The sequence below is a fragment of the Neopsephotus bourkii genome, unplaced genomic scaffold (genome assembly GCF_033783945.1).
Source record: "Neopsephotus bourkii isolate Nb327-2 ecotype Australia unplaced genomic scaffold, CSIRO-AGI_Nbou_v1 NB_369, whole genome shotgun sequence".
NCBI classification, from domain to species: domain Eukaryota; kingdom Metazoa; phylum Chordata; class Aves; order Psittaciformes; family Psittacidae; genus Neopsephotus; species Neopsephotus bourkii.
The window spans coordinates 139,484-161,257 of NW_026900875.1; the positions used below are offsets into that span (position 1 = coordinate 139,484).

Below are 21,774 nucleotides of genomic sequence, written 5' to 3' on the forward strand. Positions count from 1 at the left end.
GGAATCTCACCCCTCTTCACACAGGAGACCTCAGTGAAGCTGGAGAACAGGAACCAAGGAGGGCTGCTCAGCAAGAACAGCCTTTGCAATCATCTACTAGAGGATGCCTTTGCTAATCCTGACCCATCAGGGCTATTCTGGGGCTACGGGGACAGCAAACAAACAGGGATGGACCTCCCCTGTGCAGCCTACAACGCTGATGAGCCAGAGATGGATGGCTCCACCAATGCCCCTAAGATGCAAGAGCCCCAGTCTGCTTCAGGCACCAACAAGACCAATGTCCCTTCCCTGCCTAGCCTGCAGAGCAGCACACTACATCCCTTGATGCAGTGTAGACCTTGATGTGCAGCAAGAAGGTGTATCCCTGCCTGGGCTACGGCTACTTGCTGGGAAACTTGGGTCACTGGGGCTTTGCCATTGCAGCCCACCTGAAGGGTCAAGGGAAACGGTGATGACAAAGGAGGAAGGGGCGTCACATCGTAGGGTAAGTGTAAGCTTCCACCACACCACAGAAAAACTACTTGGACTAGGTTCTCCTTGGCTGTCCTGGGGGAAAGGCACTGGGACAGCCTCGTGCAAAGACAGATGTTTCCAAATGACCTAGTGCATGGCTGAGCCACCCTCCTCTCCCCCCAGAACCTCTGGGTTAACCGACCTCTGCGGCCAACACAATCCTCAGGGAGGACACGCATGGCAGCTCCCAGGAGTCAGAAGTGCAAGGGGGACAGTCCAGCCCCCGGCCCAGCCCCTCCACTGCCATTACTGTGCATTGATTGTCTAGCCAAACCAGGCTACAGTCTGCCGTTGAGAAAAGGGGACCCCCACCTTCCCTGCTGTGGAGGAGCTTCAGTCACAGAAGCGCTTGCGGGGCACTGTCCGAGCTCGGTTAGAGCGGCGAATCTCCTGCTTGGCATCGCGGCACCGCTGGCAGATGAAAACCTCAGGCACGTTGGATTTGCGGATCTTGGCACAGGAGAGGTGGATCCAGGTCGCGCACTCGTTACATTCAATCATGGGCCTTCCTGCGAAGGGCTTCAGGCAGAAGCAGGTGATCAGATCCCAGGCATCATCATCTGGTCAGGGAGAGAGACACTGGTCAGAAACCACCTTACAGCTGCAGCCAGACTAGCCAGTTGCGCTGGTGATAAATGGGATAGCCCCCACTCACCTTCTGCTTTGGTGTTGGGTGCTGCTGTGAATTCAACTGCTGGAATCGAAAAAGGGGAGAAAAGAGAAAAAGGAAGACCAGGTGAGCAGAGAGCCCTGCACCCCTCTTCAGACACTGCACAGAACAGAGCTGCCAAACAGAGCTGCTCTTCAGGCCCCTCCAGGTCCCAGTGGTATTCCCCTTGCTGGGAGAGGCTTGCGCCATCCACAAGGCCTCCCTGCAGCCAGCATAGGTAGCTCCAGCTAAGGGAGGGACCATCTTCATCACTGGCTGCAGCATAACAGAGCCCTCTGCACTGCCTCAGGTACTCACCACTAAGCTGGGAACTCCCTCTACTTGCATCTTCTCCTTCGCTTTGGTCCAAGGTACTACAAGAACTGGGGCTTTTCCTCCCTCCAGAGCAGGGGCTGTGCTCCTTTAGCTGAGGATCATCTCCTGCTAGCTTCTCCGTCCCCTGCTCTCTATGCATCCAGTCCTTCTCCTCCTTCATCAGTTCCTCCAGGAGGGAGTTGGGCTGGGGGTCCCCAGCCGGGTTGAGGGAAGGCTCCAGGAGCTGCTCTTTCACGGGAAGCATCTGTCCCTCTGGCGCAGCTGGCTCCTTCACCCCGTCCTGCTCTGCGCCAAAGCCCTTCCCAGTGCTCAGCAGCACGCTCTTCACCTCTGGCTCCAAAATGAGTTTCTTTGCTGGTGGCTTCTTCCGTTTCGTTTGCTGGGGCCGGACATCATAGAAGCTGGTGGGGAAGGCTGGGCAGCTCATGAGCAAGCTGCTCTCCACAGCCCCCCTGGCCATGGTGCTCCTGCTCCTCCCATCATCCGTCAGGACATGGCAGTCAGAGGAGTGGGATGAGGCCCAGCTATCACTGTCCTGAGTGCTCCCCGTGCTGTTCTGGGGACTCATGCTGCCTCCATGGGTCCAGGGCTCATTCTGCAAGAGGGGAAGATGCAGGACTAACATGGGAGACTGCAAAGCAGACACTCAGGGGTAAGGAGGAAGGAACTGGGGATGGAGAACGAATCTTGAGAAGAGATATTAGAAGCTGGGTTTGCACGAAGTGGAGAGCCCAGAGAAACCAGTCTTTTCATAGAGGAACACCCTGTAAACCTGCTTACCTCTTCAGGGTAGGGGATGTAGCCTGCGTAGGCCAAAACGAAGGTGCAGAACTGGTTGAAATCCTCCACGGTTCTCTGTCGTTTCTGCAATGGCTGCAACAAACACCGTGTGTCAGTTAAACTGCCCCATACCCCTACCTGAGCTGAGCATCCCAGCCAATCCTGCCAGGCAGCGCTGGACCACTAGGCAATTATACAAGCACATAATATTTAGGTCATCCAAACCTCCATCCATCCATCCCCTAAACCCATCAGCATCATCTGGCTCGACAGATGCAGCCTTTCCCTTCAGAGCCCGTACCGCGGGGGGACCCAGGGCGCACACGGTGAGGACACGGTGGAACACTTGGAGCGGCAGCAGCCGCCCGGCACAGCGTGAGTCAGAGGCTCGGGAGCTCCGAGCCAGGGATGTCCGCCCACAGCGGCTGACTCAGGGCCAGCGGGAGAAGGTGCCGGGACACTGGGGCTTCCCCGGCTCAGCCGGAAGAGGCCGGCGCCGCTCGGGACCAGCTCCCGCACTCGGAGCTCCGGGATCCCTCTCAGAGCCATCCCCGCGCCGGCGTCCCCAGAGCCATGGGCGGAGGAGCAGACGCCCCCCACCCGTCCCCGTCGGCACCGGGGGGAGCCCCTGCTGCCGGGTCGGGCAGGGCCGGGCCGCGCCGCCCCTCCTCGCACACGGCGGCCGGAACCGCCGGGGAGGGGCGGGCAGGGGGCGGGCAGCGCCCGTCCCCGCGCCGGGCACCTGATGGCTCCCAAGATGGCGCCGCGCTCCCGGTCCTGCCCCGACCGACCGTGGGGGGAGGAGAAAGGGGGGGGGGGGAGACCCCGCTCCCGCACACGGGCATCCCCCTCCCCCCACCCCGCACGAGCAGCACCCGCCCCGGCACGGGACCTCCGGAACCGGCACACAACGGCGCGCGCACCCCGCTCGCACACGCACCCCGGCAGCCCCCGGCCCGCCTCGGTACAAGCACGCCGCGGAACACACACACACACACACACACACACATATACATACATACATACATACATATACACACACGCATACAAACACACCCCGGCCGCGCCGCCAGCATCCCCCGGACCCCGTGTGCCACCGCCCGCCCGCTACCCCCCTCCCGTTCCCCCCCGCACCGTCGCCCGCCCCTGCCCACAGCCGCCCCCCGGGGCTCTTCACACAGGTACAGCCCCCCCGCGGGCGCACACACAACAGAGCCGCTCCCCCCGTCCCGTTCTCACGGGGCACGCACAGAGACACCCCCAGCACACACACACAGACCCGCTCCCCCCCCCCCCGGTCATATAGGGAACACAGAGACACCCCCCCGCGTGCACACACACACAGAGCCGTTCCCTCCCCCCGTTCTCATGGGGAACACAAGACGCCCCCCCCCTCCGCGCACACACAGAGCCGCTCGCCCCCCCCCCCCTCCCCGTTCATAGGGGGAACACAGAGGCCTCCAGCACACACCGATGGGGGGGGGCCCCGTTCACATGGGGCACACAAACACCCGCCTCCCCTCCCCCCGCACACACAGCGCTCCCCCGCTCGCATGCACCACACACAGCCCCCCTCTCAACCAAGCCTCCCTCAGTCACAACCCCCCCCCCGAGACCAGCTCCAAGCACCCCTCGATATGAGGACACCCCCCCCCCCCAGCACACACGGTCCCCAGTGCACACAGACGATTCCCCCCACCCCCCCATCCCATGGCGGGCCCTCAACCCGGACACACAAACAGCGTCCTCAGGGTTCCCCCCCCCCCAACCCCGCTCACCTCCTCGGACACCGGGGATCCAGGGCTGGGCACGGGGCTGCTCCCCGCCGAGCGCGGCCCGCCGCGGGGGAACGGTGCTCCGGGGGCAGCGGCCCCGCTCCCCTCACCTGCCGCCTCCCCACCAGCGCTCATGCCGCCCGCCGGGCCCTCCCCTCCCTGCCGTGCCGTGCCCGGTGCGGTGCACAACGGTGGGTGCCCACCGCCGGTCGGACCGAGCCTCGAGCACCGCCCCGGCCGCAGGGGCGGGACCACCTGGTGGCGGGGAAGGCGGGGGCGGAGCCTCGCTCCAGCCGCCCCGGGAGGACCGGCGCGGGGCGGGAGCCGCGGATCGGGCCCGTCCCACACAGCCCCGGGGCGCCGGCATCCCCTAACTCCGGGTGCCCGCCCTGCCCCCTCCTCTCACCGGCCCCTAACAGCAACCGGACCCAGCACCGGACCGGGCTGACACCCAGAGCCCGCATCCCCTCCCGCCCCAGCGGGCACCGGCGCGGCTCCGCACACCCCAGCCCGGGCACCCGCCTCCCCCACCCCACAGAAGAGACATTTGATTTTGGGAGACCCAACCAGAAAGCATCTCCCTCCCCCCCCCCCCCGCTGCCTTGTGGCCAGGGCAGCAGAAACACCCCTTCTGCCTCCTCCCGCATTCAAGCCCCGCAGCCCCCGAAGGACAGAGAGAACTGCACCCACTGCACCCTGGGTTTATTTACACGGCAACCTCTGTGCAGCGGGGCGAGAGGGACCCCGGGGCAGCCCACCCGGGACAGCCCACCCCAGGGCCGGTTTGCAAGCAGAGGCAGGCGCAGAGGCAGGCGCTGAGGCGCCGGTAGCAGCTCAGGGGAAGGAACGGGGAGCGGGGCCCAGGCAGAGAAGGGCACTGGCTCCCTCGGCACTACAAACACAAACCCCTGGGGAGGACGGACCAAGCAAGCCCCAGCTTCCAGGGGTTGGGGGAAGAGGCCGGGGTCATATTTAGCAGCAGAAGCCTCATTTCCCTCCAGGGTGGCAGGAGGATGGTGGCATGAGATGGAGCGGGACAAAAAGAACTAAAAGAGGCATAGGAGAAGCCAAGAAACATGGAGAACAGCTCTTCTCCTGCCCTCCAGAGCACGGAGTGACACTGGGGTTGTCGGGATGTGACACCTCTTTCCCTCCTCTCCGCAGAGCAGCAGCTCTAGGCACAGCCTTTCCTGTGTGCCCAGCACCAGGCAGAGCTCAGGGCGGCAGCAGGGTCCCCAGCGTGCCCATGGCTACACAGCACCAGGCTCCTGCTCCCTCGCTGTCCTTCCACCCGGCCCCTGGAGGGGAGAGCAGTTCAGGTGGCAGTTTGACGGCGTGGCTGACAGTCCATGTGGGCAGCAGCGTCCTTGGTGCTCTGCCAGGCACAGTTGGGATGGATGCCAAGGCGGTCAAGCTTCGCCCTCCAGCCCCAGCACAGTCCGGCTCCCGCCTTCCTTATAGGAAACCCTCCTTCCGGAACTGCTCCTTCAGGATGTCTCTGTACTGCTCAAAGCCACCCTCAATGCGGGTCACGGTGGTGTTCTCACAGACCCATAGCTCCTGGCACACCAGGTGGATGAAGCGCTCGTTGTGGGACACCAGAATTACACCACCCTGCCAACACACAAGGTGGGGAAAAAGGGAACTCAGTGGAGCACAACCCAGGGCCCAGCACTGGTGGCAGGGAGATCCTGAGCCCCCGTCCAGCCTGTGCCCAGGACTTTGGGTTTCCTTTTGCATCAGAGAAAACAGAATGGTATTTCACTGGCAGAGACCTAATCGCAGCCTTTCCTTCGTTCAGGGGGAGAGACAGATCACACATGGAGGAGGTGAGTGGAGCAGAACATATTTAGCCTCCACTCTCAGAAGGTGATCACAGGGTTTGTTACTGGCTCTCCAGGTCTCTGACAACGTCAGGGATGGAGATTCCAGATGGAGCCAATGACAGCTGAAATGTGGCTGGGCAAGGCCCCCGCAACCTCAGTTAAGCTTTTCTTTCACAAGGAAACTGCCCCAACCTGAGCAACTATTGAACAGTGAGAACAGAGAGTGATCACAGAGGTACCTGGAGATCAGCCATAAAACATGCCTAAGGAAGATCCAAGCGGTCCCAAGGCAGGGCTGAGTGCCACATGCAGCACGCGAAAGATGGGGGACAAGGTGCTCTCTGGTCTGCAGCTGCCTGCCTCAGCCACTCCCAGCCAAAGCCAGCAGGTGAAACAAACCATCAGGGTGAAATGTGGCCAACTTCCCAAATTCTGTCCTGGGCTTGAAGCCACTGCTGGTATTTGACCACCACCTCTGGCTGAGATACCCAGGAACTTGAGCTGGAGGCTGCAGGAAGCTTTACAGAAACGGGAGATCCTTACCCGGAATTTATTCAGTGCCTTTGCCAATGCTTCAATAGTCTCCATGTCCAGGTGATTTGTCGGCTCATCCAGGATGTAGAAGTTTGGACTGGAAAAGAAGACAGCTTTGAGCACACATGGGAACAGGTCCCCGCAGGGTCTGCACCCATTGCACTGCTGCGACCTGCACCAGGCTGCTGCTTTAGCTGCTTGGAGCTACATGCCTGGCTCAAGATTCACACTAACCAGCTCCAGGGATACCTCTTATCCCAAGACAGAAGAAAACCACCTGCCTCCTTCCACACAGTCCTCCCAAGGTGACAACCTCCCTCCTCACAAGTGCCAAGGACAAGGCTTCCACAAGGCATTGGAAAGCCCCTGGATGTCTGCCTTCCTCCGGGAGAAGCAGGCTCCAGGGATGAAGCCATGCCAAAATTAACAGCATCTGGGAGAAAATTACCAGGACATAGTCATCTGGGCAAAGGCCACGCGACTCTTCTGGCCTCCGGACAGGCTGGCCACAGGGCGCACGGCCAGCTCCCCCGAGATACCGTAGCTCCCCAGCTGATGCCGGTACTCCTCCTCCGTCTTCCCTGCAGGAACATGTCATAACACAGCTATGGCACACCCGATGTGACACAGGGTGTCCAGTGCCGCGTGCTTGGGCACTGTGTGCCAGACCAGCATGGCGGTGGAGGAATTCAGTATCTGCTTCCAGGCAATTCCCTCCCAACCTCAGTGTCCCACATCTTCTGGGATCTCACCTGGGAACTTTCTTGCCAGTAACTCTACAGCACTGATGTTCAAATCAAGTTGATCCACATGGTGCTGGCTGAAATAACCGATCTTTAGGTTTCTGCAGAACAAGAGAGTTTGGGAGCTGGTACTAGGCCCTGCAGAACCAGCACTCGCAGCTACAGTAAAGGGAGCGCACGCATGGGTGTGCAGGACCCATCCCCATCACTCCAAAGCATAGCCAAGAGGCCCTCCAGCTGCACCACTCTTCCCAGTCCCAGTCCCCCAGCCCTTCCTACCAGGTACCTGTGAGCATGTCGTATCCCTCTGACTGGTGCCAGCTCCCCCATTAAGATCTTTAGCATGGTCGACTTGCCAGCTCCATTTTCCCCAACCTAGAGAAGCAGCAGCAGCAGCATTGGAGACCATGAAACCCATCAAGGTACTTTGAAGAGGGGAGCAGTGATCAGGGAATCTCAGCTCTCTTGGATGATCATCCAGCAGAGGGGGGCAGGTTTAGACTCTAACCAGTGACTCCAGCTACCTGGCAGCTGCATTTCTATCACTGATGAACAGCACAGGCAGCAGTGCTAGGAGACGTTCCTTCCCCAGCCCTTGAGCCTAAGGACTACCTGGTCCCAGCCTCATTTCCAAACCACAGTGTCTCTCTGCTGCCCCATCCAGTGTAGCAGGAGCCCCCACTGTTGTCATCTAACACGGAGCTACAGAGAAGATGGAGCCAGTCTCGCCTTAGAGGCACCCAGTAACAGGATTAAGGGTGATCAAATGCTGCAATGGGACCCAGAGGAATGGGAGAAACAGTCCTCCCTAGAAATAGCCAGAAGTCAACTGAACAAGGACCTGAGCAACCTGACCTAACATCAAAGCTGGCCCTGCTTTGGGAAGGGACCTCCAAGGTCCCCTGCAGCCACCATTACTCTGCAAGCCCACATACCACACAGATGCGGGACTCCAGGTCAGCAGAGACGGAGAGGGAATGAAAGATGTAGTGACTTGGGTCGTAACAGAAGTCTACTTCATCCAGCTGCAGGATTGGCGGGGAGAACTTCTCAAAGCCATCAGGGAACCTGGGAAGACAGGAAGAGGAGAGAGATTGTGAGGAGCTTCAGCAATCCTGCCCCCAGCCCCTTGGGACAACCTCTGCTACCCCCCATGCGGCAAGGGATGCTATCTGACATGCAGGGCCTCTGGGAAGGATGGTCACAAGAAAAGGACACAGACCTGAGGCCTTGGCCCCAAGAGGCAACCCAGCCTGAATGCAGGGGTCTGTCTGGACTCCCTGTCACAGTAAGTAAGGCTGGCCCGCAGGAAGGGGTGGTTATTCCAGCCAGGACAGGACCCAGGAGGAGCTCACATCAGAAAGAGGCATTCTCCAAGCAAGGGGTCAGGAGACACTTACTTCATGATCACCTCAGACTCCTTGTCCACAGGTTTCAGCTCTGGTCTGCAAGAGGAGACACATAACCAAGGTGCCTTGCACTGGGCGTCCGTTCCCAGATCAGAAGCTCAGATAAGAGCATTCAGCTATGCAACACCTCAGCCTAGCCAAAGCCTCTGTAGCAGAGACAGAGCATTCAAAACCCCAAACCACCGCTGTATCCCCCAGGCACCCTGGGAACCTCTGTTTCTTCCCATGAGCACTGCCCCTTTCCCAGCTCCCGAAAGGAGAAGATGCACTCACAGCTTCTCCAGCAGCTTGAGCTTGCTCTGCACTTGAGACGCCCGGTTGGCATTGTAGCGAAAGCGGTCAATGAACACCTACAAGAGGGGAAAGCATCAGAGAACTCTATATCCCCTTCAGCCCCAGGCACCCTGCTCTGCTGCCAGACCTCCTGCAGCAATACAGGCACATCATGGGTCTAGAAGCATGGAGGAAGGGACAAGGCTAGGAGAAAAGCACCCCAGCACTACTGGCTTCTCCCGGTACCTGGATGTGCTCACGGTACTGCTGCTGAGCTTCGTACTCTCGCTGCTGGTTCTTCATCCGCTCCTCCTTGATCTTCATGAAGTTCTCAAAGTCCCCACGGTACATGTCCAGCCGCTGCGAGTGCAGGTGGATGATGTCTGTGGCCACCGCGTTCAGAAAGCTCCTGTCATGGGACACCACGAGGATGGTCGACTGCCAGGTCTGGAGGGGACAGCGAGAGGGAGGCCTGAGCACCACAAAGCACATGGCTTAGTGCCACCACCCAGTGAGGCGAGACACCAGCCCGACCCTTGCTCTGTCTTAGGGCCTCCCACCACACCAATCCCTACCTGCAGGTAGGTCTCCAGCCACAAAATGGCCCTCACGTCCAGCATGTTTGTTGGCTCTGAGGGAAGGGAGAGAGGCACTGAGATCAGGTGGGATGAGGATGGCTGGAGTATGTTTTTTTACACAGGAAAGACTAGCACTCGGCATTACGGAGGAAGAGACCCTGCGTAGGGACCTTTCCCACCCGAGTTCAAGGGGACTCACACATGTAAGATTTAATGGAGTGTGGGCACACGGGAAGGGATGCTCCCCCCACACCATACCAGCACCCACACCCTGATGCCCAGCAGCTGCAGCAGCATCTTGCCCAGAACCTCCTCCCAAGGTGGGCCTCTCCTGGCCCCAGGTCACCCACTGCAGTGAAGGGACACTCTCCAGTGTGGGCTGGCTGCCAGGGCACATCACAGGGACCTCCTGGGGCAGGCTGACAGGCAGCTCTGCTGGGCGCAGTGGAAGTGGCTGCCAAGCAGAACTCCCTGCACCACCGCCGTGCCAGGGGAGCACCAGCAGCGCTGCCAGTCCAGCCCTGTCACACAGGACTATTTTGAGCAGGCAGCTAAAGGCCACAGTGTGTTCCTAACCCCAGCAAGGGCATAGGCAGGCCCAGCAGCAGTGTCAGAGGGAACTTGCAGTTATCGACTTACCATCCAGGAGAAGGAGATCTGGCCTACGAAAAACAAGACATGGGTATCAGAAACAAAAAGAGCACAGGGTCAGTAATGAAAAGCACATTTCATCACACACACAGAGCTGCGATGCCTCCAGTGCTCCCCACTCTGAGAGCCTGAACCAAGGGAATCCCCAGGCAGCATCCCTGCAACTCCCAGCACAGACAGCAAGGAGCATTAACTCCAGAGCACAAAGGCCTGGACACCAACCTGGCAAAGAGGGCTCTGGCTAAGGCCAGTCTCATTCTCCAGCCTCCGGAAAACTCTCTGAGGAGAGAAGAGGGTGCAGAGGGGTTACTGTTTAATGCAGGACCCTTCCAAGTTTACCTGCCTGCCAGGCTCCCTGCTGCCCAGCAGCACTTTGGCTCTGCTGTCACCCAGAGGCATGTTGTCTCTGCAGGGATCTTGGGCACAGCACAAGGTCAATGGCCCAGCAGGAACCTCCAGGGCAGGAATAGACCCTTGCTCTCCACATGAGGCTTCCCTCCCCTGCAGCCACAGCAGTGCCTGGGAGCTCATCAGGAGCATCTCCCCAGACCCATTTCTGTTTCAATGCCCCAGGCTTTGGAGACTTACTTGGTTGTCTGTTGTTGCATCTTTGCATTAAAACCCAGCCCAGCAAGAATGACGGATGCCCTGGGGAAAAGGGGAGAGAACAGGAATCCAGCTACAGCATAAGCACAGTCCAAGGTCTCAGACCCATGGCCACCACTCTACTGCCTGGTTTAAAGCCATTCTGGTGCAGGAAAGCTTCCCTGCACACCTAAGAGCAGCACTCGGCTGGGATATGCAGCCCAGCAGGGAACATCATCCACATGCACTCCCAGATGGTTTGCAAGTTTTCAGCTCTTTGACCAGGAAGAGAGCCACTACCACCAACATCCCAGAAACGTTCCCCAGACAGCAGGGACCTGGGGAAGTTGTGAGGAGCAGCAGCAACAATGCAAGCCATTTGGGGCAAAAAGAATCCCTGCAGCACTGGGAGGAAGCTCAACTACTCCTAACCCAGCTGAGCTGTGATAGAAGCTGACAAGATAGAAGAGACAAGAAGAGCAGTCTGGAGAGCCCCCTGTCCCCATGTGCCAGATCCCAGGGCCACAGCATCACCCCTCCATGCCCTGTACCACTCCCCAGCTCTGGCCATGCCAACAGACAGCAGTGCCCTCAGAGTCCGTCTCACCTTGCTGGGGCCTTGTCTGCCTCAATCTCCTCCAGCTTTGCATAGATCTCCGACAGCCTGGCACCTTCTGTTCCTTCTCCCCTGTGGCAGGACAAAGAGGAGCGTGTGGAACTGACCAGGATCAGAGTCTGAGTGCTGGGGGAGCCTGATCTCCACAAGCAGGGCCAAGGTGGGCAAGACACAGCCCAGCCCTATCGGAGCCCTTCATTTGAAGGAAGAGACCTCAGAATGAGACCTCATGGTCAAGAGGCCACAGGATGGCTGGAAACGCTGCGGCAACGTCTCACCTGCCAGCATTAACTTTAGCTGTCAGGTCCCTCTCCTCCCGCAGCAGGCTCTCACGAGTGGTGTCACACTCCAGCACGCTCTGCAGCGCCGGTGTGTCATCCCCTGCCACCTCCTGCTCCACGTGGAGGATGCTGATGTGCGAGGGGATGTGCAAGCTCCGGCTGGCAATCATCTTCAGCAGTGTGGTCTTTCCCAGCCCATTCCTGCCCACCAGCCCATAGCGCCGTCCAAACGCCAGGTTCAGGTCTGCTCCTGCCAGCAGGACACTGCAGCAAGAGAGCAGGCATGTAGGGATCAGAATGCCCCACAGAGAGAGATAACCAGCAGCCACCTGCACCCAGCACATTTCAGGCTGCGCTGGAGGCAAGCAACTGTCACAGAGTTCTCCTGACCAAAGGCAAGAGGGTCAGTGCCCTCTCTGATCTTTTCCATACCCTCTGTCATTTCTCAACCACTCTTCAATCCGGTCTCAAATCCCCCACGGTCTGAAGCCCCAGCCAGGGTCTCTCCCACCTCCCCACCTGCACTCACCGCTCACCGAAGGACACATCGAAGTTCTCAATGCGCACATCATACGACTTGTTCTTGCCTGACGACTCCATGCGAGTCTCCTTCTTGCTGGCAGCTTGGCTGGCAGACGCCTCCTCAAGGACCCTGTGGGCAGGCAGAAGACAGAGAAAGGGGCTCAACTGGAAAGCTCTGGTACAGTCAGATCCCAGCAGAATGGAATGGGAACGTTCAAGGCATCCTCCATACTCACAGAGGGCCGGACGATTTCAAGGAATCCCGTTCCATCCTCTTGTCCTGCTTGGCTTTCAGCCTGGCTTCTGCCTTCTCCAGTTTCTTGGCATTCACCATCTGGGGCACAAAACAGAGTTTAAAGATGAGAGAGCATCTTCAGCAAAAGCCCAACTCCAGGAGAAGAGATCAGTCAACCCCTCAAGCCTGAAAGGAAAGGAGGGAGAGCAGGAAGGAGGTAGGACAGGCAAACTGGGACATATTCAACTGCATCTTGAGGAAGCTAATCAGGCCAGGAAGTCACTTCAGGAATGAAGTCCTAAATCAATAGCTCATAGACAACAGTTCTGCCATAGCAAGGCAAAGGGTTTGGCTGACCCTAAGGTACAGCCAGTTTTCTGCAGTGCCAGGGAGCTGGGTCAGCCAAGTCACTTCAACAGCAGCAACCTGCGATCCCTACACCCAGCCCTTCCCTAGATCCTGAGGTGCTCCCCTTCCTGACACGTTAAACTTTAGCCAGCTTGGAAAAAACCCTGTTTACGCAACGGATCGATCACAAGGGAGACAAAAAGCATTTAATTAAACCTGGAGCCAAGAAGGAGCCAAGTGTTTTAACCTGCCTCAGGTCTTGGCCAGGCTCTCAGCCCACTCCAGCTTATTCCTGTGTCAAGTCAAATACTTGTGGCTGACCAAGAACACTCCTAGATATTTCTAGGCAACTCTTCAGCCACCAGAGCACATTACAGACCTACATGCTAGACCAAAGAGCGTCTTGTTACTGGGCTGTGACCCCATACCTACAGACAGACTGAGGCAGTCTGTACCGATCTCCCAGTAAGACATGTCCTCCACAGCCTGAGAGGCCTCCCGAGACCTTCTCCACTTTTTCTGAAGATCCTTTCGAGCTGTGGACACGAGAGCCAGCAAGCGAACCCAGCAGCAACAGCTCCAGTGCCAAACCAGCAGCAGCTCCAGTACCAAACCAGCAGCAGCTGCCAGCTTTCACCTAGGGCTCCATTCAGACACATGGGGATCACGTTCAGCCTCAGTCTCCAAGTGAGGAGTTCTCATCCTCAATACATTACCCCAGGAAGGGAGAGCTCCGGGAGAGACGGGCCTGGTGGAGGGAGTGCCCACCCTGTACAGCTACAGCTGCCCTTGCTTTGCAGATGCACCACCACGTCTCACCTGTACCCAAACTCTGGCGCATCCAGCACAGAGGGGAAGCCAGGGCACTCCTGAGTGAGCAGCTACACATTCTGTCAGTAAAGACATTACTATTTGCTCCAGGTCGTGGAGCATAACTGCCTCTAAACGTCTCTGCTCTTACTCTGATTTCTCAAAACAGGACAACCCACAGCCATTGCTGAAGTTGGGTGTACAACCTAACCACAGCAGCTCTCTGGAAATCAGCTGCTCCCTGCTAACTACCCACCAGTAACATCCCAACATCTAACCGTGAGCGCGGATTTTATCTCATTGACCATGGCAAAATGTCATCCCAGTACATACCTGTTTTCTCAACCAAAGGCCCTGCTCTAAAAGCCAAATGTCTTCATGAGAAGCTGCACCCTGAGCAGCACCACTGCATCAACCACTTTTTGAAGTTCATTAAGAAAGCACAGCAAAATAGGTTCTGTCAAATTAATCTACCATTATCTCCTGTTGAGCCCCTTTATCAGACCAAGGTAAAGAGCTTCCCAGCTCACAGCAAACCTGACAAGGAGGAGCAGTACCCCCTGCAGCTGTCTCCCTAACCAGGGTGGCTGCCTTTCCAAGCTGACTGGAGCAGGGCACCTGCAGCCTCACATGTCAGTTGCTACCACCAGCTCTGCTGCCTTACAGACAAGGGCATGGTCCCCACTTACCGAGGTCTGGCCTCTCTTCAGCAGCAGCCCCGGCAGCATGTCCACACTGGCATCGGCTGCAACAAGACGGTTGGGCTGGTGAGCCTGTGCTCCAGAGAGGCTCCACAAAGCGCTGCCTGAACATCTGCCTGTGAGCAGACATGCCTATTCCTTCTCCCCATGGGACGGGGGTATCAAAGGGTGGCTTCTCTCCCAGCACCCAGCAGGCAGCTGGGTGCCACTGGCCACAGCTCAGCAGCGGGAAGAGCGAGAGGGCCAGCACCTGAGGGGCAGCCCGAGGCACACAGTGGTGGGGTGAGCTGCTCCCTGAGGTCCAGCGCATGTACACTCGGTGCCCCAAGCCCATCCCTGCTGCTGGCACCCTGGATGGGTGTGGGAGCTGGGGGGAGTGGTATGCATGGCCAGGGGTCCTTGGAGGCAGCACTCACCACATCCATCAGTGATCTGGGAGAGCTGGATAGGGGTGTCCAGCAGCACCTGGCTGCAGCGCTGAGCTTGGGCCTCATCCCTGTGAGAGAGGAGGAAGAGGAGGAAGAGGAGGCAGGGTTCGGGACGGTGTGAGGGCGCTGGGGGCCGGGGCAGCGACCCTTACAGCTGCAGGGTGTTGAAGAGGCGCTGGCAGATCTCCCGGATGGCGCCGTCGTCCTTGCTGTGCTGCGACACCTCCCGCAGGAGCTCGCCCACCGCCTCCACCAGGTCGTCCACCGACTCGAAGTCGGCCCCGCCGCCGTGCAGGATCCCTGCGGGCACACCGCGCCGCCGATGCACACCCCTCCGCTCGCTCGAGCGCTGTCGCGACGGACGGCCGCGTGTCGCGATGCGGCCGGCAGGTGGCACCCACCCGCTCCCACCACCCCCTTTGCTCCCCGGTAGCCTGTCGCGACAGCGGGGAGGTGTCGCGACATGCGGCGGGGCGGAAGGCCGAGCCGCGAGGAGGCGGCCGCCGCTCACCCGTCACGTAAGCGAAGACCTCGCCGTCCAGGTCTGGGAACTCGCTGCGGAGGATGTCGGCGCAGGACGCCATGGCGGACCCGGAGCGGGCCCCCCCTGCCCCTGCCCCTGCCGCCGCCGCCGCACGGAGCCCGGCGCCGCGGCCGAGCCGGAAGAGAGGGCGCGCGCGGGGACTACCGGGAAGTGGAGTCTGGGGCGTGGCGCGCGTGCGCGGGGCTGCGCTCGGGCCGGGGTCGTTGCGCCCCGTTTGGAACGGGAAAGGAGCTCCGGGGCTCGGGGCGCGGCCGAGGTGCCTCCAGCCACAGACAAGGCCCTGGGACCGGGACCGTGTCTGTGCTCGGGCGGCCCCCATCCACTCACACCTGTGCCGGAACGGGGAGCAAGGATCGGTTCATCCCAGCCAGAGGTTGCGGTGAGCCAGCCCTGCAGGGGAAGCCCAGGGCACCCTCCTTGCCCCGGCGGGTTGCAGCAGCAGCAGCTGGAAGGCAGAGCATCACTTGCTCGTTTCACACACTAACCCAGAGGCAGCCCAGGGCTGGGGAAGCCACAGGCACAAGTCAGGCTCTCACACCACAAATCCCACACAGCAGCACACATAGCCTTCTCCATTCTACATACTTTATTAGAGTCAGAGCTGGACAAATCACAAAGTGTACAAAATGGAGACCACACTACCAGAAGCAGGACTGTGGGTAGCAGCAGCATTCCTATGGCCCAGAAGCATTTGGTAGAAGTGTGGAGAGGGTGGGCTGGGGCACCTAACTACGTGTTAGATTCCCCAAGGACAGACCATGTTCACATCATAACAGAGCTCACCTGGCTCACCATCCCTGGGACAGAGGGGTCACATTTCTGATTGGCTTGGAAAGGACAGACTGGCTCCAGCCAGCAGCAGGTGGGGGAAGTGCTCCAAGGGCCTGAAATGCCATGCAACCCACATACACATCAGCAAGAGCCTAAACCCTCATCCTTTTTGGTCACAAACCTTCCCATGGCAGGACTCTATACTGATGACTTTGCAAGAAATAGAAGGTGGTGAAAAGATCTGGCGAGCCCGCCATCTCCTCTGAAGAGGCCCGACAAACTCACCACCCCAGGCATCTTGGACTGGCCAGCAACATCTACCACAACAGCAATAGCTAGTACAGAAGCCAGGGTAACTTCAACTCAGATTTGTCCAGTCTATGTTTAGGTCTATTCTACGGGTACATATGCACAAGAACTTCAAAAATACTAGGATATGATGCAAGTAGTGAGACACCAACAGAAGAGGAGTTTAATGGTGGACGTTCCCTAGAAAGATCACGAGGATGGGAGTTAGACTAGCCCTTCCTCACCCTGGGATGGGGAGCGTGAGGCTGGCTGCACCCCTGCACGTGACTAGGTTCTGAACTTCAGCTGCAGCAAGGGTGGTAACAGCACAGGCAGGCGAGTCCGCACCCAAGGTGAGCCACAGGGTCTTTCAATCTGCGTAGAGGGGCCAGGCAGATGTTTTCTCTGAATCTAGTTGACGACCGAGGAGAGGCGGAGGATGGCTTGGAGAAGAGGGAGCCCGCCACGCCGCTGGGGCTAGCATCTGGTCTCATAGATCCCACTCCTGCCGATGTACCTCACCCATTTTATCACATCATGGTCACTGTAGTTCAGCTTTGGCTCAAAGACTTTCAGGTAGCGCACCTTCAGCCCAGAGGGTGCAAATGGGACCTGTTGAGAAAAGGAAAGGCAACAGAGCATTAGAATGAGGGGTAAGATGTTTTCCATACACAAACGCCCTAGAACCTCTGGGTTATACATCTAGAAATGGACACCAAGAGCCACAGTTCATTTCCCTGTTCCCTGCATGCATGCTGACATGCTCCAGTAGCTTCAAGGGCCATTCTTATCCATTAGCCTTACCACCACGCTGGTCTCATGTTAAGAAGAGTCACATGCCAGCCTGAGGCAGGGAGCACTCACGTGCATGCAATTCCCATGAGGGCAGAAGCGACTGGACTGACAAAGCTTCTCCAAAGTTAGCTGATCCCTGGAAGGCAGAGAGGGACTCACCTCAAAGTTCATAGATATTGGGGGCCGAGCCCACTTCTTCTTGTCATTAGTGGGCAGCAGTTCAATCTCCGCACTGATCTGGGATTCCTTCATTCCAGCCATTCTTTTTATCCTACCAGGGAAAGCCCAGAAGTGAGAAGGTGCCAGAATTTATTCTCCCTTCCACTACATGTGCTCAGGGCAGAGAGAAGCACTGAACAGACTCTGCCTCCCCATGCCCTTCCCCTGCAGCACCCCAGATCCAACACAATCACTTACTTCCAGACAATGGCATTCTCACTGGCCTTGTACTTTGCCTTCCCTTTCATACAGATGACTTGCACTCCACTGGTATTGAGGGGTGTTGGGATCCGGACCTGGAAGGCAGAGCCCAGTGAGCAGGGGCACGGAGACTACAGCCTGGGCACTCTGTGCAGTCTCAGCTTTCTCTCTCCCATCTCAAGAGAACATCACCTACCACTGATGTTCCAGGGCATCCTAGGCTAGCTCCCTGTTTTTTTTTGCTTTGAAGTTCAAACATGTTTTCAGAATCCAGTCAAGGAGGAACCCACCAGGTTTTCCAGCAGCCTGAACTGCCTAGTGTCAGGCAGATGAGTTCAGAAGGCTGGCCTAGCTGCACCAGGCTCTGGACAGCCTAGCTTTGCAGCAGCAAGCCTCTCCCAGGAGTGGCTAAGCTGCAAAGCCACCATTAGCTTGTCTTAACCAATTTATAGCCTGCTGCCTGTCTGACACACCATCAGATCACACAGAAGTAAGAACATGAACTTTTCACAGTGGCCAAGACATTAAGTGAACTGGGGAGGGGGGGAATCAGGCTGCAGGGAATGAGGCCTCTGCCAGTGTGGCTGTGCAATTGAAAACAACTTCTGCCTTCCTGCTTTACAGCAGTTCCCTTCCACAGCACAGCAGCACCACACATCTGTGGGGCTTCCAGTTCACTCTTTTAGTTCTGTACAAGCTTGAGGACTCACTGAATCACCTCTAAGGACTCTGCAGCAGGGGACAAAGCAGAGGTACAGTTCTCAAGTACAGGAGGCCATAGTTTTTTATTTTCTTACCTCTATCTTCTGGGCCAGCAAGGAAGGTTTGAAATTTGATTTGATCACCACCTTCACTTCCAGCTTGGTCCGACCCACTTCCCGCACCAATGGGATCACACGGAAGGGAAGGATAATGTCCTTAGTGGTTCGGTACCTGCAGGGATGGAAGCAACAGTGAACTCTAAGGAGGAGTTTACTCCCTTACAGTTTCAAATTGTAGTACAGCCTCTGCATAGAATCATAGAATCATAGAATAGTCAGGGTTGGAAAGGACCTTAAGATCATCAAGTTCCAACCCCTTGCCATGGGCAGGGACACCTCGCTCTAAACCATATTACCCAAGGCCTCGTCCAACCTGCCCTTGAACACTGCCAGGGATGGAGCATTCATAACCTCCCTGGGCAACCTATTCCAGTGCCTCACCACCCTAACAGGAAAGAATTTCTTCCTTATATCCAATCTAAACTTCACCTGTTTAAGTTTTAACCCATATGGAAAAGGGCTTAGAAACATCAGGCAGAAAGGGAGCCATCCCAGGAAGAAGCAGCAGCGAGATCTAATGCTGCTGTAGGGCAGTGATGGTTTCTTGAGTCCCAAGTTTTATATCTGGTTCCTGCCAACCGCTCTGTTCAAGGACACCAGTTTTAAGCACTAAAAAAAAAAACCCCACAGCACGCTAAAGTGTAAGGAAACCCATGTCAAACACTATGACCGTGGCAAAGAAAACCACACAGCTGGGCTGCTACTACACTTTTAACAGAAGGATTTGTGGGACACCCTACAGATTCCAATCTGAAAACAAGAAGGCAAGGGCATGCTTGTTAGGTGCTCAAGGGCTGCAAGCCTGCTTGAGAGCAGCAACATTACCATAGCAGCAAGCAAATGCCAACGCCAACCTGTTCATCCCCCCACCACAGTACCTCATGAGCTCAAACTCTCCATCTGGTGGAATGAAACTGATGCTCCTCTCAGAATCAAACTTGCTGAGCCTCACACACTGGTGGAAAGTGCAGTCGTCGATGGCGATTGACTGTTTGCCACTAAAAAACACAAGACAGTTAAACAAGTGCAAACTGCAGCCCTGGTATCTTGGTGCAAAGTCTGCCCAGGCAGTAGCTACTCTACAGAGCATGTTGCCATCACAGGTATCCAGCAAATGGGGAGGCAGGGAGATTTAAGGGACAGCAGCCTCTTGGCTCAGACTTCTATTGTTTCACCACCACAAAAATCATATTTCAGGAAGCTTGTTTGAAAGAATTCCCTTCCTTCTCTCTGAGGAGAGGAAGGAGATTAAAGGAGCACCTTCTGTCACAGCCAGCAACACAATGCTTAGGTCTGCCTGCCAGCAGCACCTCAGAACTGCAGAGGCAACTCTGCTAGCCCAAGTCTTCTCACAGCACAGTTCAAAGGAGAGAAAAAAAACAACACTTTCCTGTCCACAAAGCTATCCCACTGCCACACAGCCAGGATATGCCATGTTCAGGGTCTTCTGCTCATAAATGTCTTCACAGCTGTTGAGCTCCACACTGCTAGCAGGTGGTTTGATTATGAACCCATTTATGCCATAAAAGTTTGCATCTCTCATTTCTAAAAATCTACAGAGCTACTGTCTGTCCTCCTAGGTGCACTAGCCTAAAGTGCCAGCAAAGAGCTTGTGCTGGGTTCTGCTTTCTGAGAACACATTCCTTGCTACAGGTCCCGAGATCAGCTGAGAACTCTCAGATATGACAGTGACCAGAAAACAAGGCAGCAGCAGTGGTATAGTACTGTGATACCTAGGCTGCCTCAACTGCTGGAAGGAACAGGACAACCATGAAAGTGTGCTGAGATAGTATAAGCACTACAGGCAGGTTCAGCTGCCCTAGGGGCCACCATTACCTGCACAAACAGGAAGCAGAGTGACCCCAGGCTGACTGCCTGTTTAGTTACGCAAACCAGTGGTATAGTCTGCGCTTTGTAAGCAGGAGTTATGCTTCCCTAATCTGTTGTCCAGATGACAGTCAGTGTTAGCTCAGAAGTTCCTGTTTCTTCTGAAAGCTGCTGGGAAATCCCTGCAGCCTAGCACTGCTCCAGGTCTCCGGCAGCACTGTTCAGGGCTTGCGGCTGCCACATGCTAGATGCCAACGAAAAAAAGAGCAGCAGCTGTCCCTTTTGGTCACCTCATAACTAAATCCTCCTGGAGAGTAACATCTCCAAGCTCTTGCCAACTAGAGAACCACAGCTAGGGAGAACCACCTAGCAAGAGTCTGTGTCCATCTTGCTTCTGTAACTCAATAGCACATTTAAAGGGAAAGGCAGTCGTAGCACAGAAGCTCTGGAACAGTGTTACTGACTCTTCAGAGGCCTATGCAGGTGACATTTTCACTAGAGTATATATCTCCCCTAGGCAGCCACCTGAGGCTCATCCATTTTACTATGTAGATTCAGGTATAAGAAAGATGGCTTAAAGGTGACAGTGAAGTGATAGCTCTTGGCTTGGTTCTGAGAGAAAAGGCAAATAGCAGCTCAGCTCCATTTATGGGAACCATCATGGAAAGTGTCTGAGATCCAAGTTACATGCACAAGTCAACATGAAGCAAGAGACAGGGAAAGACCAGAGTGCACACACAGCTCAAGCAGATTATCTACCTTCCCAATTCACTGGGGGTCAGCAAAAAAAAAACAACAAACAAACAAACAAAAAACAACCAAGAAAAACACAGTTGAGTTGAAAATGGTTAGTGAGAGAACAGTGGCAGTCCCTTTGCTTTTATCTCTTCACCCCAAGTAGGAAGGCTGGAAAAACCGCAAGACCCAGTTTTCAGCTTCAGTGTGGGCACTGACTGAGGTACAACTGGGAAGGAAGGCAGCTCAGCTCCCAGAAGGGATAAGCCTCCCTCCAATCCACACAGCCACTGACACCCTGTGTGTCAGTAGGAGGGGCTTACCCAGAGTTTGTCAGCTGTTCTAGTTTGGGCACAGTCCCGGTAGAGTAGGCTATGGTCAGAGAGGTTCCTTTACAGTTCCTTAGGAGCACTACTACTGCATCCTATGAGTAAGAGTCTCTGGGCTGATTAGAACTGCTAGGGACACAAATTCCAGGGAAAAAACATCTTGTGGAAGTGTTTCCAGCTGCAAGAACTCCACACTTAATACATTTAAAGCTTAATACTTGAAGAGCTGGACAGAAGCCCTCTGTACTGAGGCCCTCAGGCTGGTAGCTTGCAGACAACTGCTCTAACCAGAGAAAAAGTAGCAGTAACATCTGAAAGAAGAAGATACCAGCTTTGTCTACGAGACCAGGTAAGATATTCACTGCTGCCCTTCCCCGAGAGTCCCTAGTGGCAGTGGCTTTTAGCCCAATGTCTCTTACCTTTTCCCTGTTTCATCTGCAGTCCCTTTGCCCTGTTTTTCAATTACAATCTTGTCATTCATGCCAAACTTGCACTCTGGCATTCCACTCAGATAACTCTTCATCACCACTCTGCCAGAGACATGAGCACTCAAAACCTGACCTGGTGCAGAGAAAAGTACAGTTCAGAACACTTACACAAGTGCTCACTTACAAAGCCTGAAGGGGAAAAGGATGCCAGCCCAACACCTCC

At 56.4% G+C, this 21,774-nt stretch overlaps 3 protein-coding genes across 6 annotated transcripts in view; all 3 read right to left on the minus strand.

The window, feature by feature from the left end:
• Positions 1-804: 804 nt before the first annotated feature.
• Positions 805-4,232, minus strand: LOC133209855 (PHD finger protein 13-like). Of its 2 annotated transcripts, none has more exons than XM_061348698.1 (5): positions 4,057-4,232; positions 2,279-2,371; positions 1,481-2,093; positions 1,169-1,204; positions 805-1,073 (listed from the first exon to the last, which is right to left on the minus strand). In XM_061348698.1, exons 1-5 carry the CDS (start codon positions 4,186-4,188, stop codon positions 847-849), a joined length of 1,101 nt encoding a protein of 366 aa, XP_061204682.1. In that variant the 5' UTR covers positions 4,189-4,232; the 3' UTR covers positions 805-846. The 2 variants fall into 2 exon arrangements, with proteins under 2 accessions (XP_061204682.1, XP_061204681.1); XM_061348697.1 differs by having other exon boundaries at positions 1,169-1,207.
• A 506-nt stretch (positions 4,233-4,738) lies between these two features.
• Positions 4,739-15,253, minus strand: ABCF3 (ATP binding cassette subfamily F member 3). 2 transcript variants are annotated; one of them, XM_061348699.1, is made up of 21 exons: positions 15,105-15,253; positions 14,746-14,893; positions 14,582-14,661; positions 14,154-14,209; positions 12,308-12,405; positions 12,079-12,201; positions 11,547-11,813; positions 11,260-11,340; positions 10,656-10,715; positions 10,290-10,346; positions 10,056-10,078; positions 9,414-9,469; positions 9,085-9,285; positions 8,839-8,915; positions 8,557-8,601; positions 8,092-8,224; positions 7,443-7,531; positions 7,166-7,257; positions 6,862-6,994; positions 6,423-6,510; positions 4,739-5,667 (listed from the first exon to the last, which is right to left on the minus strand). In XM_061348699.1, the coding sequence occupies exons 1-21, from the start codon at positions 15,175-15,177 to the stop codon at positions 5,509-5,511; spliced, it is 2,139 nt and encodes a 712-aa protein (XP_061204683.1). In that variant the 5' UTR covers positions 15,178-15,253; the 3' UTR covers positions 4,739-5,508. The 2 variants fall into 2 exon arrangements, with proteins under 2 accessions (XP_061204683.1, XP_061204685.1); XM_061348701.1 differs by lacking the exon at positions 6,862-6,994 and having other exon boundaries at positions 5,527-5,667.
• A 452-nt stretch (positions 15,254-15,705) lies between these two features.
• AP2M1 (adaptor related protein complex 2 subunit mu 1) overlaps positions 15,706-21,774 on the minus strand; it is a 28,560-nt gene continuing 22,491 nt past the window's right edge. For both annotated transcript variants that reach the window (XM_061348702.1, XM_061348703.1), the window contains exons 6-11: positions 21,543-21,684; positions 19,111-19,230; positions 18,209-18,344; positions 17,409-17,506; positions 17,151-17,262; positions 15,706-16,808 (exon numbers count right to left, since the gene is read on the minus strand). In XM_061348702.1, the coding sequence (XP_061204686.1) occupies positions 16,674-16,808; positions 17,151-17,262; positions 17,409-17,506; positions 18,209-18,344; positions 19,111-19,230; positions 21,543-21,684 (743 nt within the window). In that variant the 3' untranslated portion in view covers positions 15,706-16,673. The remainder of the gene's footprint in view (positions 16,809-17,150; positions 17,263-17,408; positions 17,507-18,208; positions 18,345-19,110; positions 19,231-21,542; positions 21,685-21,774) is intronic.